Genomic DNA, 15,844 nt, shown 5'->3' on the forward strand with positions numbered 1-15,844 from the left:
TCGCAGAAAATCGTAAGCGCGATTCATTATCACAAAGTTATATTTCCGCTGGTCTTTTTTTCGAGAACGAACTTTGGTTTTTATTCACCAAAAATTTAACTTTATACCGACGCGAGAGAAAAAATTCGTTATTTAATTGTACGACCGATTGAATACGAAAATTAACATAAACGAAAAAAAATATCCCTATTTTCAGGGAGGGCTCTTCTTTGCCTACTCTTCCCTAGGTTTTTTTCCCCAGAAACCCGTTTTTGCGCAAATGGATAAGCCAATATGTCGAGTAACAGAAACAATTGTAGTGACAAAACCTGTACCACCGTTTCATAGAGAATCGAGTGTGCCCGCGTGCGTGCACGCGTGGTCGGTTGCTCGCGTCCTATTGTTAGCATTTGACTAGTAAAAACTATTCGTAATGCTGTACATAGCTGCGGTTATACGCGTTGCGTGCATTGCTTAGCGTTGCAGCGTTTGCAACTCCGACTTATCTGCATGGAATCTTGCCTGCGCGACTTCAAAGTGATACAGAAACTGTATCGAGCTCGGAACTGTGTCAAACTATCCGCTATGGAGTAGATTTACTGACTGTCCGTCTTCGCTTGCCGACAACCCCATGGCTTTAGGACCGTGCGTTAGGTGCTTTGCTTTGCGTTGCGTTGCTCGGGGTATGCTTGCATCTTAGCTCGCTTGCGGACACGCGCGCGTGCGAGCATACACAAGACTCTCGAAGCTATGTTACAGGCGTCACTAAACTCTTTCTGTTACTGGCCCTTGCCTCGATACTATTTTTCACGAATTATCAAAATTTTATCAATACTCATTCATGTGCGAATTTTGTAATAGTAATAACATCGAGTGCGAGGACTTCCCTATCGGCTTATCTATAGTTGCGTCAAAAAAAGGAATTTCAGAAATTAAAGAAAAATAATGTATATTGACAAGGAGCGAATCATTATTTTTTATTAAATTTCAACTTTAATATTCGCTACGTTGTGTTTTCGTGTCTTTTATCGATTCGCACGATCTTAAGTTCTTTAATTTTGTAATTTAGATGACCGATCAGTTGCTTCAGCGAGATTGAATTTACTCTTAAAATTATGAAATAACTGTAAAAAATTACAATCATTGATAAAATTATGACCGCTACCAATTTTTATTGGTTTCTATTTTATTTGTTTATCGATTGATTGAAAAAAATTAAATCGTAAAAAAAGATTATTTTAGTCATTCAGGATAAAGTAGGATTCCACGCGTCGTATTTCGTGCCCCGTTTTCTCAATGCACTGGAATGTACAATGCGTAGCGATAACAGCGCGCCCACGTTCCACGCCAGTCCTCACCCTACGCCCGTCGGACGGTGAGTGAAGCGAAAAGCGAAACGTGTTGTGCCTCTCTCCTGTCTCCTGTCCAGCCCTCGGGCCGGAGCTCCCCCTCCCTGTGCGCGCCGAGCGGCGTGAGTGAAGCGAATCATGTTGCGCCTGCGCCTCTCCCCTGCCTCGGAGCTCCGCCCGTCTCCCTCTCTCCCGTTGGCTGCTGACCGAACGGCTCTATCCCCACTCCGCTCTGCTACTACGCTATAGCGAATAGTCCAAACACGACCAAGCGTAAACGCGTGAAACGTAAACACGTGAAGAACGAAAACAAACCGAACGAATTATCCAAAATCCATTCGTAAATATTCACCGATTAATTGCCATAATTATCAATACATAAAATTGTACGCACCGAACCGTTGAATAAATTATGATCATCCATTAAAATTATACATTATTTAAGGCGCTTTAATATTTCTATATTAAGGTATTTTTATCAAATTTTAATTAATATTTTATTTTTAACCTGGAAAACTACTTCACCAAAAAAAGTGAGGTAGTGACGTAATATGATATAACATTTTTGAAGTAGAAATATTTTCTGGTGGACATTTTTTAAATGATTTATTTCCACGGTACGGTCGTTACAGTTTATACATTTATGAATAGAAATGTTCTGGTGGAGTTGATATGTGGTAGCTGTGCAATCAAAATTAAATTCATGGTGCAGTTGTTAAGGGGTAGTATTTGGTCATGGTAGAAATATGAAACTTGATTTGTTGGGTGTAGATGAATTTTGGTATAGATGTTTCTGATAGAATTAAATTTTGGTAGAAATGTTTCTGGTCCAACTGTAATGTGTCATTTAACACGAAACCAACTCTTGAATTCAATTACTAACAAAATCGAGAGAATCTCTGTCGTCGAATGTTTCGAAGAAAACAACTCTAGCGACATCTGTATTGACATTTGGAACTAGACCCCGACTTTCGGCTAACCGCCGTTTTTTCCGACGCAGTTCAAACTCAGTTCAATTTTTTTCATATAGTTTCGAGATAGGATGAACCGAGTTTAAACTCGGATTAACGTTGGAGAAAACGGGCTGCGGGCATAACGCTGTCAGCGTCCAAGTAGAATGTACCCTAGGTTCAAAACTCAACTAGTAAAGCAGCATCTTCGATAGACCCAAAGAGAATAAAAATATTTATAATATATAATAAAAAACGAAATATACAAAGTGAGGTTAGAAATTATTGATATCTTGCGGCTAAGAAGTTTCACGATAAATCGAGATGTTGAGTGCATATCGGAGAAGAAAATCATGTTAGAACCTGTTAGGACTTTAGTATGTAAAAAGTGAAGCGTTTTCATCGTTGCGAAAATCACACACTAATCCACCTAGTTTGCGCTGCGTGCTCTCTATTTTTCAAAATTCAGTCCCTGCTACATCTCGTCGCCGTGTCAAACGTAACCCGAAGAAAAAATATTTTCATTGCGGTCGTAACTCGTATAGCTGACAATAAATTTTGATAATTGATTAATTGAAAAGTAGAAAAAAAAACAAGAGAACAAGGAGTTACTGTTCAACTCAAGAAAAATGACGGCTGTAGTATTTTTCACCGGATGCATAAACCTAGCAATGCATTTTCATCCTGAAACAAGTTAAGAATAAAAGACCTGGAAATACTGAGATCCAAAACAGAGAAAAAACAGCGGACCTCGTATTACGAAATATTCGTATCAAAAAACAAGCTTGTGATAAGTAAACTGATCGAAAATCGAGAATGGATTGCCTCGTCCAAGAGCTGGAAGATATGAACATTTTTCAAGATGAAATGCCCTGTTGGGCTAAGTGGATAGGGTTTGTATGCAGACTTTGGGTGCCAGAAAGACCCGTTGGTCTCGATCGTCCCTGTGAGGAAAAAGATTTTCGAGACTACAGATCTACTGTAAATCGAGATTTACAAAATATTCGCACACGATTGCTTATCTTGATACAAAATCGTGATTCTGAAAAAATCAACATAGATGCAGATGAGGAGTCTGTAAGAAACTTTGTGATTTGCCTTTTGGTATTGATTGGCGAACACAGTGAAAAAAATGTTTGGAACAATGCAGAATCTGTTTCTTTGGCCCAAGACCTTACTTCAGAGCTGTGCAAATTTTGTCGAAGCCCTAATTTGTCAATTGTTCTTACAATGAGCGACGATAAATTTCTTGCAACATTGATGGCTCTAAGACCAAAACTGTTGAAAGACACTTGGAAAAAATTTCCTGCCGCTGTTGCTTGTTATAAGTGGTTGCTGCAACAAGTGGGCGGACTCTACTTGTCTCCTCGGGCCCTTCAAATCCTCCCTACAGCTCTTATCATCTTCGACGATTTTGTACCCGAAAATAGAATCATTGGTCTAGAATGTATTCGTTTGATCCTCCATGATTCTGAGACCGTGAGTATTTATTGCTCACAAATTTTATCGGATTTTCATTATACTATTAAGATAGATGGATGTTACACTATTGTTAGACAAGATTTATGCGCAGCATAAAAACACAATGGACCACAACGGTATTGACAATGAAATTAATATTAGAGTTCTCATTTGATTTTTCAATGAGTTTCAATCATTTTGTTCCTAAACAGAGGCAGGAATTGATGAAAAATGGATACATCGATGTCATATACGATGCTTTGGAGTGTCTAAGCCACCAAAGAGATGTACGATACATATTACCATTGTATGCTAGCCTTTCAAACGTTCTTGCAACAATTGATTCATGTGCCAATTCTATGGATAATTTTGAGGTGAGAGTACTGAATTACTAGCAATTCATAAAACTTTCATCACAAATTTTACATCGCTTATTTCATTTTTTGTTTTCAAATTTTGATAACACTTTGGGTGAGAAAAACTTATGAATAAAGGCGTCAAGTTGTTCCTGGTCGCTGTTGAATCATATTCTTTGCCCAGAACATGAAAATGTGCTACAAAAATAATTTATCATCTGAACTTTTCATTGTTGTCAACTTTGAATCATACAGAATATTTTTATGTGTAATTTCAATGTCTAAATGAAATTATTTTTCTCCAGTGGACCAAACGTGACACAATCATAATGGGTCTGCTGTCAAACATGGAGTCAGAACAAAATTTGGAACTTCGTTGTAGTTATATGTTGAGTTTACCTCAATTGGTGACAAATGTAGGCTGTGCCAAATGGTTTGACTACTTGACGAGGATACTCAGTGAATATTGCGATCGTCATAACGATCTGAGGACATTGAAAGCGACGTTGCAGGTATATTTTTCAAAAATTCTATTTCTTTATGCACTCCACTTAATTCGATTCAACTACTCATACAAGCAGAATCATTGACAAATAAAATTGAGGAAAAGTCAAAATCATTGAAACATCTACTTTTTTTTAATTTTACAGGCAGCTCAAACCATTCTCCCAATGTTCCCACTGAGCGTTTTAAGGCGATGTGATACCCTGTACACCGCATTTCTCAAGCTTCGCTGTGATCTTACTGAAACTCCAGTATTCGACCGAGAAATAAATCAACTATTGGATAAATGCACACATATAATTTACAAAGTAGCGCCGAACATTGGTGCTACAATAATGTACGATGATCGAGTGCGATCGATTACAGACTACAGCTTTAATTTCGCTTGTTTCGATGACAAGTATTGCAATTGAACGAGCAAACACTAAAAGAACAAATAGATACCCGAAAAAATACAAAACAGCAAATAAAAAAATCCGTACTGAATACGCGATTGCGCAGCCCCGAATAAGAGAATGATATCTCCGAGTGAATCTGGTCGTTAGCGTAGTTTTTTTCCATTATATTTTAGCCTGTGAAGCGTGTAGAATATTCTCATTGTTTATCTCCAGAGGCTCATCCTCGTATAGATTAAATATTTTCTTTACATTGTACTAACACAATAAAGTGCATAAAGTACAATTATTATCAAAGACTTGGTGTATTTTTGAATCGTTCGAAGGAACATTTTTTTTATATCGTTGAAAAAACGATTTATATCAATGAAATTGTACGATCTACGTGAAAATCTGATAAAGTTCAGAGGAACAAATATCAATAGAAACAAATAGAGTGAACAGAACACCAAAACTATAAAAGTATATTAAAAGACCCGAAGAAAATGGATTTGGGGATAAATCCAAGAAATATGAAGTCTAGTCACGTGGGTTCATTATGCAAAATGTCCTTTGTTATACATTCGAGATAAAAATATCGCGTCGCCATGTCGAAATGACCGAACGACCAAAAAATCTCAAACATAAAATCCTATCGAAGCGCATACTTGAGAATTCAAATACATATTCACCCATTTCGGTGATCATATCTCTGGCGAATCAAATGGAACCGGATACCGTCCGTATATGTTCGATTCGATACCGATCTCCGATACCATCGATTCACGATGTCACAAAAATAAGAGTCAAGGCTGTTTTTGTTTCTCCATTTTATTATAAATAGCTGATACATGTATCATTGGAATATAACGTCTCGAAATTTATAATCGAATGAGCACAGTTTGTTGTAATCTGAAAACGTCATAATTAGTGATAATAGCAATCAATATAAGAGAAATAAAACCAGGAGAGAAACTCTTATTGAGAGTGTAGCGAGCAAGCTGTTCATTAGTATCAAACGCCTTGAGAGTAACCGAACTGGGAGTGGGTCGCTCGTACATTCCAATAAACTTTTCAGTGTTGGCAATAAAAAATGGTTTCGATATTGGTCGCCGTGACTATTTTATTAACGGTTTATTTAATTTATAACTTTGTTAATGGAAAACCGCCTAATTCGCCGCCAGGTAAACAGAAAATTAAATAACGTCTGTAAATTTCGGGTGAATGTTCGTGTTCTGAAAAATGTAAGAAAACATTTTTTCGTCAATGAAAAAACCGTCATTATCGTTCTGTAGGACTGCCGAGACTCCCAATTTGGGGATCTTACTGGTTTCTTCTCTGGGGCGATTATTACTTCCCTTACAAAGCAATCAGCTACTACGTCAAAAAATATCAATCGAAAATCATTGGTCTTTACTTGGGCGATAATTATACCATAGTTGTTAACGATTATTTTGGTATTAAGGAAGTTCTCAGGCGACAAGAATTCGACGGTAGAGTGGGTGAAATCCATCTCGCAAAGGCGAGAGCATTTGGACAAAAACTGGGTGAGTTTTTCACTGGGAAAACAAACTGACCAAACCCCAATGTTTTATAAACGCGAGAAGAAATTTCACAGTAATCGAAACCACAGCGACGTACTGTAATTTATTATTTTTTAAATCGACAAACAACGATAATTCATAATCTAATAAGAGCATAACTTCGTTTCTTTCGATGCCTCTTCAAAATTCAGGAATATTTTTTAACGACGATACTGAATGGTTGACACAACGAAGATTCGCACTCAGATATTTGCGAGACTTTGGTTTTGGTCGACGTCACGAAAAATTCGAGAGTGTCGTTGCACATGAAGTGCATGTACTGATGGATATTCTTAAAAAGGGACCATCCGGTGATTTGGAAAAGGTTTTATAACGATTTCAAATTCAATAACTATCATTATCATCGTTGTATCGGGGGTACATTGGAGTTCGAGATTGACATCTAAAAAAAGAAACTACGTCACTCCAAACTTTGTTGGATAGTTGCATTCAATTTTTTTTCATCACGAACTTGATAGTGAATATTTGAAAAAAAGAAAAAAACAATAGTAAAAAGTTGCCTCAAGGATCGAATCAGATTTTTTTAAGGAAGTTGAGGCTATACAGTCATTTTTTTTACCCAAAAGTTATGATCTGTACCTTTCAAAAGTTAGGCCAGTTTACAGTTTGGCAATGTTGCATACACTTTAAAGAAAAGTTGGGAAAAAAAAAGACGAAAAACTCTCGTGAAAGCTCAGTCGAAAACACGAACGGTGACGATCCTAGCCTCAAAAAACTGCACGGGAATTATTATTAATATACTCTCAGCAAATCTCCTAATAAATCTGAAAAAAAATTGAGATTATTCAGCAAGCCTTGCTCATGTTGCCCAAAAAATTTTATATTTTCAGCATCATTTTTAACGGAGATATCACTGAATGTTTCTTGACTTCCATAAGATTACATGTTATTTGGCCCAAATTGTTATTGATTTTTCTCAGCAACGACGCTCCTAAACTGTCTGAAAATTTAACTGATTTTTTTTTTACACTTCATTTTATAAGATGCAGTCGGTTTAAAAGCGATGACATCATTTTCATTCTAATGCCTCAACTTCCTTAATGTATTCGAGTTATTGCATGGCATTTGATCGACAATGAGTTGAATTTTTATCCAATTTTAGAGAATACTAACACTGAAATGTAATACTCGAGATATTGAAGTCGTTCATTCATTATGGTTCATCAATAATTTTTATTTTGTGTTTGTGTTATCAATTTATTCCTGATTGCATTGATTGCTCTTCGTTTATTGACCTGTGCAGACAATAGCAAATAATTCTCTAGCATTATTCCCGGACGTATTATACGCTTCATGCTCGAATCCTATTTGGTTCGTGATGACCGGAGAGATGTACGATCGTCAGGATTACGAGACGTTGAGGAAAGTGTGTCGTAAGGCGATGCTTTTCCAGAGAAATGCTGACACTGCGGGTGGAGCGATAACCTTGACTAGCTGGCTACGACATTTCGGCAATGGCTTTGGGTTCAAACGCATAATGGAAGGCAACTATGCGATGGTCGATTTTATTAAAGTAAATTCTGTTTTCACACGACTCTCGAATAAATATTTAAATAATTTTACGAACTTAGAAAAAAAATCATCTTTCTTTCACGCTGTGCTACCGTTTTATGAGCCGAAAATATTGTCACGTACGCAGCATAGTGGCGTTGACACATGAAAATAAGAAACGCCCTGTGAAAAGAGATGAGAAGAAACGAAATGAAAAAAAAATATTGAAGAAAATTTTTCTTCAATGAAACATTTATAACGCATTAATAACGAGGCTTAAATCATCAGAATTTTGTGAACAAACGGAAAAAAAGTTCGCACATGGAAGAAAATGAGCCGGAAGGTTTCATCGACGTGTATCTAAACAAATTGAAGCAATTGGAAGGAAAAGATGGTTTTTCGGAAAAACAACTTCTCATCGTTTGCGTCGACGTTATTTTTCCCGCATTATCGGCTGTTCCGAGCATGTTGACTCATATTATTAAATTAATGATGCACCATCCTGAAGTTATGAAAAAAGTACAAAATGAGATTGACAACGTTGTTGGAAGGGACTGTTTGCCAGAATTGAACGACAGGCACAAGTACGTGAACATTTAAAAACATTTTTTTCTTTGGTAAGAAACCCTCATGAACGACAAAAGTCGGAAAATGTATATTTATAAAATACGGAATGAAGAATCATCGAATTTGAACCGCGACAGATTACCGTACACCGAAGCGACGATACGCGAGGCTCTAAGAATGGAAACTCTGACACCGTGGAGCGTTTTCCACAGAACAACGGAAGCAACGACATTGATGGGTTACGACATTCCAAATAACACCGTGGTCATTACGAATCTATCGCACATGCATAACGACCCGGAATTCTGGGGCGACCCGGAGAACTTTCGACCAGAAAGATTTTTGACAGAAGATGGTAAAGCTTTGGCCAAGGATTATACGTTTGCGTTTGGATTAGGTGAGCACAAAGGAGCTTGGCTTCGATGAGTTTCCATTCTAGAAATAGATTCGTACGATTTAACACGTAGAATAAAAAAATTGTCATTTTTGCATAAATTATTCAATGTTGAAGGACGAAGAGTTTGCGCCGGTGAAACCTTCGCTCGCTTCTTACTCTTCAGCCACTTTGCAGCGTTCGCCCAAAATTTTAACTTCGAATTTGTCGAGCATCAACCGACTAGCCTCAAAGATGTTTTACCCGGTTTGATAACGACGCCGAAGGAAACGTGGATTCGCGTCGTGTCTCGATAACTCATTCCGGAAGTTGGTCTTCATTTGAGTTCATTATCGCGATCGAAAATCCTCGTCGATCGATTAAAATATTCTGAGATTTTGTTGATGTTAATTCAAGCAGAATTCATTCGTCATTTGCTGGGATTCACGAGAGTCCGAGAACGTATCTTATCACAAGTCCATTAACGGTGTGTCATTTTAGCTTGAGTTTGTGTTTATGTGTACAATGTAACCTGGAATTACCATAAAGACCTAGAAAAAATCGAAAATATTATTGTCGAATATAAACAAAATATTTCGTTATTGTTTGTGCCTTATCTCGCCTTGTAAAATTCCAAAACAATCAGCTTCTCCAGCTATTCATGAAATCTGATTGAAAGTACTCTGAAAATTACAATTGATCGTTCTTGGGCTAGAAAATCGAAATGGGGTTCCTCCTGCCATGTGATTGAGAAACCGAAATTTTGTTTTTGAGAAAATTTCATATTCGACAATGCAGTTGAAAAGTGCGTCGAGAACGTCCAAATTTTGAGAACTAAAAACGTTCTTGATCATTTCGAGCTTTGTTCTCGTCTACTATAGACGATTGTTGAGCTTTCGAGACGTTACAGTATGCTTTGTGAAAGAGGCGCAAATATATAGTCACACTTCGATATTGAAGCGGAGCATGGACTTTGCACCAAGATATGATACCCATGCTCGATAATGGAACATAAATAACGAAATCTCGTTTCGTCATGCGTCATAAAAACTGCAAACTGCAATGATTGAGAATCGATCCATATTCTTGTCGAATTCAATGATTTTATCGCAAACTTCGTCACTTCCGGTGAATTTTATATGGAAACAATATTTCATGAATTGCTTGTTCACGTGATGACAATGTTCAAGTCATCGAACACCATGGTAGTGAGATATAACTTTTTACTCCAAATCGTTTTTCGTTATGCATTTTGCTGGTCTCTATCGACGAACGCGTTAGAATTTTCATTCTATTTTTACAGAGTCACTAGCACGGAAATCATAAATCGTCAAATTGCATCATATCGCAACTTTTTCTCCTTCACAGATTCCACCATCGATAGAAGTAGATCTGAAAAAATCTTTTAAAAATTAAATAAACAGCTAGACATTTTTTTTTTTCAATTTCCTTATTTGTCGACAAGTTTTTTTTCGTAGCCAGTGCTCTAGTCGTATGTTGCAATCGATTGCACACTGTCAAACATATTTTACAAAAAAAAACGAAAAGTTGATAAATAGAAGCACCGAATATTGTACAACCGTTATCCGCTCATCCTATCATTTATCCAGTTATCCAACACTCATTATCCCAAGGAATATCATAATTATAAAAAATAAATCATTTTTATCGAGGTTTGTTCCAATTCTATTCGTCCACATAAATGTTCATTTTCAAACTGCTAGAATTGAAGAATAATAATTCACTTGAAACTACTTGTAATAAAAAGATAATCAACAGGTTGTCAAATAAATTCGAAAAACAACGATAAAATCATTGGTGCCTAATGGGTTTGATGTGTAGCAAGTTTGTTGCGACATACTCCATTTAAACTGTGAGTGTGGAATTCGTCAATTAATATTTTTTCAACTAGTTATTTGTTGTTGTTTTTTAATATCCAACACAGATGTAAATTTGCGTGATGTTACAATAGCTATGATATATATAATATACAATTATTATATATACTGATGAGCGATGACAGTTTTTATATGCCTTCCGTGAGGAAAAAATTTGGAAGGCTGTATTCGTTTGCGTGACAATATTCGATTAGAGAACGAAAAATGAAACAATCCTCACTCCCTGTGCACAAGCACATATATACCAAGACACGCGAGTACTGTGTGCTTCAATTTGGGATATTCGTTCATGTAAATTGTCACCATTCCCACATATGGCAAAAAGCCTCTCGCTCTTCCAACTATATCTTTGTCCGTCAGCCACAATTGATTTGGTGCATAAAGACCTCGATCGTCCACCGAATTGTTGTCACCCTTGGTTACGAATTTGATGGTGTGGTTTGCATCGCCCCTTTGAATTTCCATTAGTCATTAGTTTTCAGAATTTTCATTCAGTTTCAGGTATTTAACTAAGAGGAATGAATATGAAACATTTCAAGTAGTGACCAACGTTTGTGTGAGAAAACCAGAAAAATTTTCAAAACTGCTTGAATTAATTTGGGCATGCAATTATTGGGCACCTTTAGTTTATGACAGAAAACAAAAGAATTTGGCTTCTCCAGTACTTGGGTATACAGTTATTATTGCACAAAAATTCAATAGAGTTCGAATGTGCTGAGATATACAAAGAATATTTTTTAATTTCTGCCATCAGTTTGAAAAAACTTTTATAAGCAAATTTTTAAATTTATCAAAACCATTGGCGCAATATCACCGAATGTTATTTCTCATCAGGTACTATTAACATTCAATAAATTGAAAACCAGAAATCAATAAATTGATATCAAACAAGATAGTGATCAAATATGAATAAATTGAAAATAAATAGGAAAAAAGAGTATGTAACTTTAAAATCAAATTTCTAAGGCTTTGTTGAGAAAGTATTTATTATACTTACTTTTCATGTAGCTTAAGTACTCTGTGAACAATTGGAATGTCTCGACCTTCTACTTTGAATACTACAATCTCTCCTACCCGAACAGGCTCATCCTGATAATTAGTTAAAAATAACAAATCTCCTCTGTGGAAAGCTGGTTCCATGCTTCCACTGTAACGAGAAATGAAAATAGAAATACTTTAATAAGATAAATCACAAACTGTTAAACAAAAATCGATAAATTAGGGATATTTTCATTAGTTTAGTTGTTATCTTGAGGGTTCGTATTTCTCCAACACAAAATAAATCAGCGTTCCTTCCAAAGAGGAAAGAAGCAGAAACATTTTGCGCTGTTTCTCACGAACTTATAAATCATGTGAAATCTCTATGCATGGGAAATGACAGAGAAAAACATATTTACTTTTATCCGAATTTACTGTAGTTTGATTGAAAAATCGGTGTTTTCCAGAATTTTTTTCATATTTTCTGTTACAAATTTTGAAGGAAAGCACACGAGAATAAAATGAAACAGACGAATTGAGGTTATGTCGCGATAATTGTTACCTAAGTACAACGACGATTGGACTTTCGCTGCCAGTAACGACGACCAGACCTTTCCATATCATTAAAGCGGAAGAAACGATCATTCCGAAGCTCAGGATCTGATAGAGAAACTGAAAAGAAAAGGGCAATAACAAAATACATCATGAATGTTTTCGTGTCACATTGAAAGTCCATATGTCATCCTTTTTCCAAAGGATGAAAAAAAAATGTACATCCCGTTGAGTATTTTGTTAATAAAGTTACCTGACGCTTGTTCATACGTTTGACATCGTCAAACACGCCTTGCAACATCGTGCCGGCCTGTTCGAAAACACGATGTCTAAATTAAACGGAAAAATCAACTTTATTTTCGTAACCAAGAGCACGACGACGGACAACCGGCACGTATACGCTTTTTTTGCTACCACTCAGCAGCGTCTTCTGCATCGGCCATCGACGCAACACCACGTCACTTCGAACTAGTTTAAGAAACGATGGAACATGGACCGCGATAACGTGTTATTACGAATATTTTTACACGCGTTCGTTTAGAACAAAACAAACATTTTTTCAATTGAATCAAATTCGTTATTCTATTTTTATCCTAGAATTACATGCCCCGATCACTAACTCATTGCGATTTTTATTTATTGAGAAAATCAATACATGAACATCATTACTTCATTTTTATTTTACAACATTGAAACCCACTTTTTTTCTATTGAAAATAATTATTTACGCCAAAAAAGGTAGATAAATTCAAAATTAGTCGGCCAAGCTCACAGAGGTACTTTCTTGCCAACTGAAGTTCTTTGCCATTGGCTCGATCTGGTGTTCACATGTAGGTATAGGTGATTTGTACGCACATTGACGCGAGCGAGCGGGGTCCACGTCCAACCGTCCGGTGAGGTTCGGCAATGCGATTAGTTGTATAGACAAAAATTGGACAAAAACTGAGGGACGCGTTATCGTCGAAATAAATGAAACAGTTCCAATTCCGATCAAATTTATTGGGTACGTAGGCCAGCAAAAAAATGATACAGACTATAAACGCAGCAATCGACGCAATGTTTTTCAAAACAGCCTCATGATGAATTAGAGGCGGAAGCGTACCACGTACAAGGCAAAGAATTGCTCTCAACCAGACGATGCCCCTGTGAGGTTTTCGTGTTTTTGAGTGTATCATGTCTCTCGTACTTCGAGGCTTCTGTGCAGGAAAAACGTGCAGCAACTAATTCCGGTATCATGTTAACCTCATCGTCAACGAAGCCAGCACTTTTAATCGAGTTGTATTTGTCCGTTATTCGAACGGTCTGCTTGTCTGATTTCAATGTCCCAGAATCCCATTCGATTTTCATCGCGTCTTTGTGATCTTCACTTTTTGGTGCGACCCACTGAGATGCGATCTGTCTCAGGGGCTGCAAAATATTCGCACTTTCTCGAATTTTTTCCAGTTCCTCATCGCACATACGTTCAACTTCATCTAGCCTTTGACGGTACGTATTCGCGATCATTTTTCTACGCATGTTGTATCGTTTTTCAGCTTGTGCTAATGCAAGCGCATCCTGATATTTTGCCAATTTTTTTTCATACTCGAGAATTGCCAACTCGCTCAGTGACTGGACGGGATTCAGGTTCACTACGTTTCCTAATCGATTCATAACATTATGACTGAATAATATGAACAAATTCATTAAATTTTAGTGCATCTTAAAGCTTTTGAACTCTTCAATAAACTCTCTTCGAATTTTCAAAATTTTCATTCTCCAACACGATTTGACAGGTTAAAAAAAAACGTATTTCAGCGGGGTCTGAACGATGGACTTGAAAACGGCAAATTTTTTTCAGAATTTTTGTGGAACACTGGTTACTGAAATTCGCATTAAAAAATTCATGTTCACGAGAATGTAACGCTTTTTTATGGCATACCAATTTCATTCGAAAGTGGCGACTCTGCTGCATAAGCTTCGGCCGCAGCTCTCGCTGCTGCCGTGGCTTCTTCGACAGCAAGAATATTCCTTTTTTCGCGGAGTAACTGAAACTCGTCGCGTTCTTTTCGCCACAACGACAAAGCAAGTTTTATTTGTTCTCTCAGATCGACGATGAGGTTGGCAAGGCTATTTATACGATCACGTAGAATTTCACTGTAAAAAACACGTTGAATTTGATTTTTTCAATCAGTTTAAAATCTAACTTGGGAATTAAGATACGAAGGAGGTAAATACTCCAGATCGTCCTTCGTCGTGAGGCTTTCGGCTTCCTCATTGTTTAAAACCTCGAGTTTAACGTGCTCTTCCGGCTGTTCGATAACGGCCGAAAGTTTTTCAGAAATTTCGTCATCAGATTTGGCGGCATTAGCGACAGATGGTACGTTTCGAAGGTCGAGAACGAGATCGGTTCGGGAACGTGATTTGCTTTTGTACTTCTCATCGTCACCATTTTGAGAAAATTGACGGTTATCCTTTTTAGCTTCTATCGAATCGTGAAACAACTCGTCGGATACACTTTCCTCGAAACTGTCGGATTCTGAAGACACCTCTTCGTTATCCATTTATTTATTTTGTTGATAACTCTAAAACAAGTATATATATATAAGTGTGTGTTAGCAATGTATTTGTGTAAAAAAGTAGATATTTTTATTCTAATAAAAGATCTTCGAAAAACGTTCGCGACGTTTGGTTAGTGATTAACTGACAGCATCCGACGTTCCTTTATTATTATTTTTTTTCGGGGTTTCTTGTTGCAGTCAGTCAACGTACACAGAACGGACGGCTCGACTGCATCATCCGATTGGTGAGAAGAAATATATAGCACGGCTTTCAGAAAGGCGGGAATTTCAAATCGCGTTATGGACTACTATTCCTCATTCAAATGGTAATTATAAAGCATATTTTCATTTATTATAGCCACATTTTCTCTTGTAATGATAGTGTTAATAGTAATTTTTGGGTCTGTGAAAATGTATATGTACGTTTCACAAATTTCTGTTTGGGGAGTAAGTTTTACAGGATCAAAGAACAAAATTTCCCATTGAATGTTTTTATACAGTGGACGAGTTTCCTTCACACAGTTTGATTACCCGTTCACATTAATTGTACTGAAAAAAGTGCAGCGCGTGCACCTTTTGAAATCGAATTACACATACACGTATGGACGCCCCCCGCCCCATGCAAAACCGTTTGAATAAGCGAAATGAATATGAATAGAGTTTGGATATATAAGAGCATTCACGACGCGGTACATATTTGAACGTCGAAATACAATAAAATTGGAATATTGCTGTTATAGCTTCTAGTTTGGAAAATTTGAAATATTTCGTGACTATATAGACGGACTAGACTGCTGTCATTTGCCTGACTGTAATCATCTAGAGTCGCCGTAGCGATTGCCCTAATCAGAGCCCTCGGCTCTCGGCGGAT

At 36.9% G+C, this 15,844-nt stretch overlaps 4 protein-coding genes across 5 annotated transcripts; 2 read left to right on the forward strand and 2 right to left on the reverse strand.

Annotated features, from left to right (window-relative positions):
• Positions 1-2,380: 2,380 nt before the first annotated feature.
• Positions 2,381-5,291, forward strand: LOC122405574 (TELO2-interacting protein 2-like). The gene is made up of 4 exons (XM_043410439.1): positions 2,381-3,757; positions 3,952-4,113; positions 4,401-4,607; positions 4,746-5,291. Exons 1-4 carry the CDS (start codon positions 3,095-3,097, stop codon positions 5,010-5,012), a joined length of 1,299 nt encoding a protein of 432 aa, XP_043266374.1. The 5' UTR covers positions 2,381-3,094; the 3' UTR covers positions 5,013-5,291.
• Positions 5,292-5,442: 151 nt separating this feature from the next.
• Positions 5,443-9,600, forward strand: LOC122405573 (probable cytochrome P450 304a1). Its single transcript, XM_043410438.1, has 7 exons — positions 5,443-6,157; positions 6,269-6,520; positions 6,709-6,881; positions 7,821-8,090; positions 8,357-8,652; positions 8,773-9,032; positions 9,147-9,600. Exons 1-7 carry the CDS (start codon positions 6,067-6,069, stop codon positions 9,323-9,325), a joined length of 1,521 nt encoding a protein of 506 aa, XP_043266373.1. The 5' UTR covers positions 5,443-6,066; the 3' UTR covers positions 9,326-9,600.
• A 1,320-nt stretch (positions 9,601-10,920) lies between these two features.
• On the reverse strand, positions 10,921-12,893 carry twr (signal peptidase complex catalytic subunit SEC11 homolog C twr). Its single transcript, XM_043410451.1, has 4 exons — positions 12,690-12,893; positions 12,447-12,556; positions 11,904-12,053; positions 10,921-11,357 (listed from the first exon to the last, which is right to left on the reverse strand). The coding sequence occupies exons 1-4, from the start codon at positions 12,735-12,737 to the stop codon at positions 11,123-11,125; spliced, it is 543 nt and encodes a 180-aa protein (XP_043266386.1). The 5' UTR covers positions 12,738-12,893; the 3' UTR covers positions 10,921-11,122.
• A 521-nt stretch (positions 12,894-13,414) lies between these two features.
• On the reverse strand, positions 13,415-15,770 carry LOC122405575 (uncharacterized). Of its 2 annotated transcripts, none has more exons than XM_043410441.1 (4): positions 15,505-15,770; positions 14,651-14,997; positions 14,355-14,569; positions 13,415-14,073 (listed from the first exon to the last, which is right to left on the reverse strand). In XM_043410441.1, exons 2-4 carry the CDS (start codon positions 14,974-14,976, stop codon positions 13,511-13,513), a joined length of 1,104 nt encoding a protein of 367 aa, XP_043266376.1. In that variant the 5' UTR covers positions 14,977-14,997; positions 15,505-15,770; the 3' UTR covers positions 13,415-13,510. The 2 variants fall into 2 exon arrangements, with proteins under 2 accessions (XP_043266376.1, XP_043266375.1); XM_043410440.1 differs by lacking the exon at positions 15,505-15,770 and adding an exon at positions 15,121-15,239.
• Positions 15,771-15,844: the final 74 nt, after the last annotated feature.

This window comes from Venturia canescens, chromosome 1 (assembly GCF_019457755.1).
Source record: "Venturia canescens isolate UGA chromosome 1, ASM1945775v1, whole genome shotgun sequence".
Lineage (NCBI taxonomy): Eukaryota > Metazoa > Arthropoda > Insecta > Hymenoptera > Ichneumonidae > Venturia > Venturia canescens.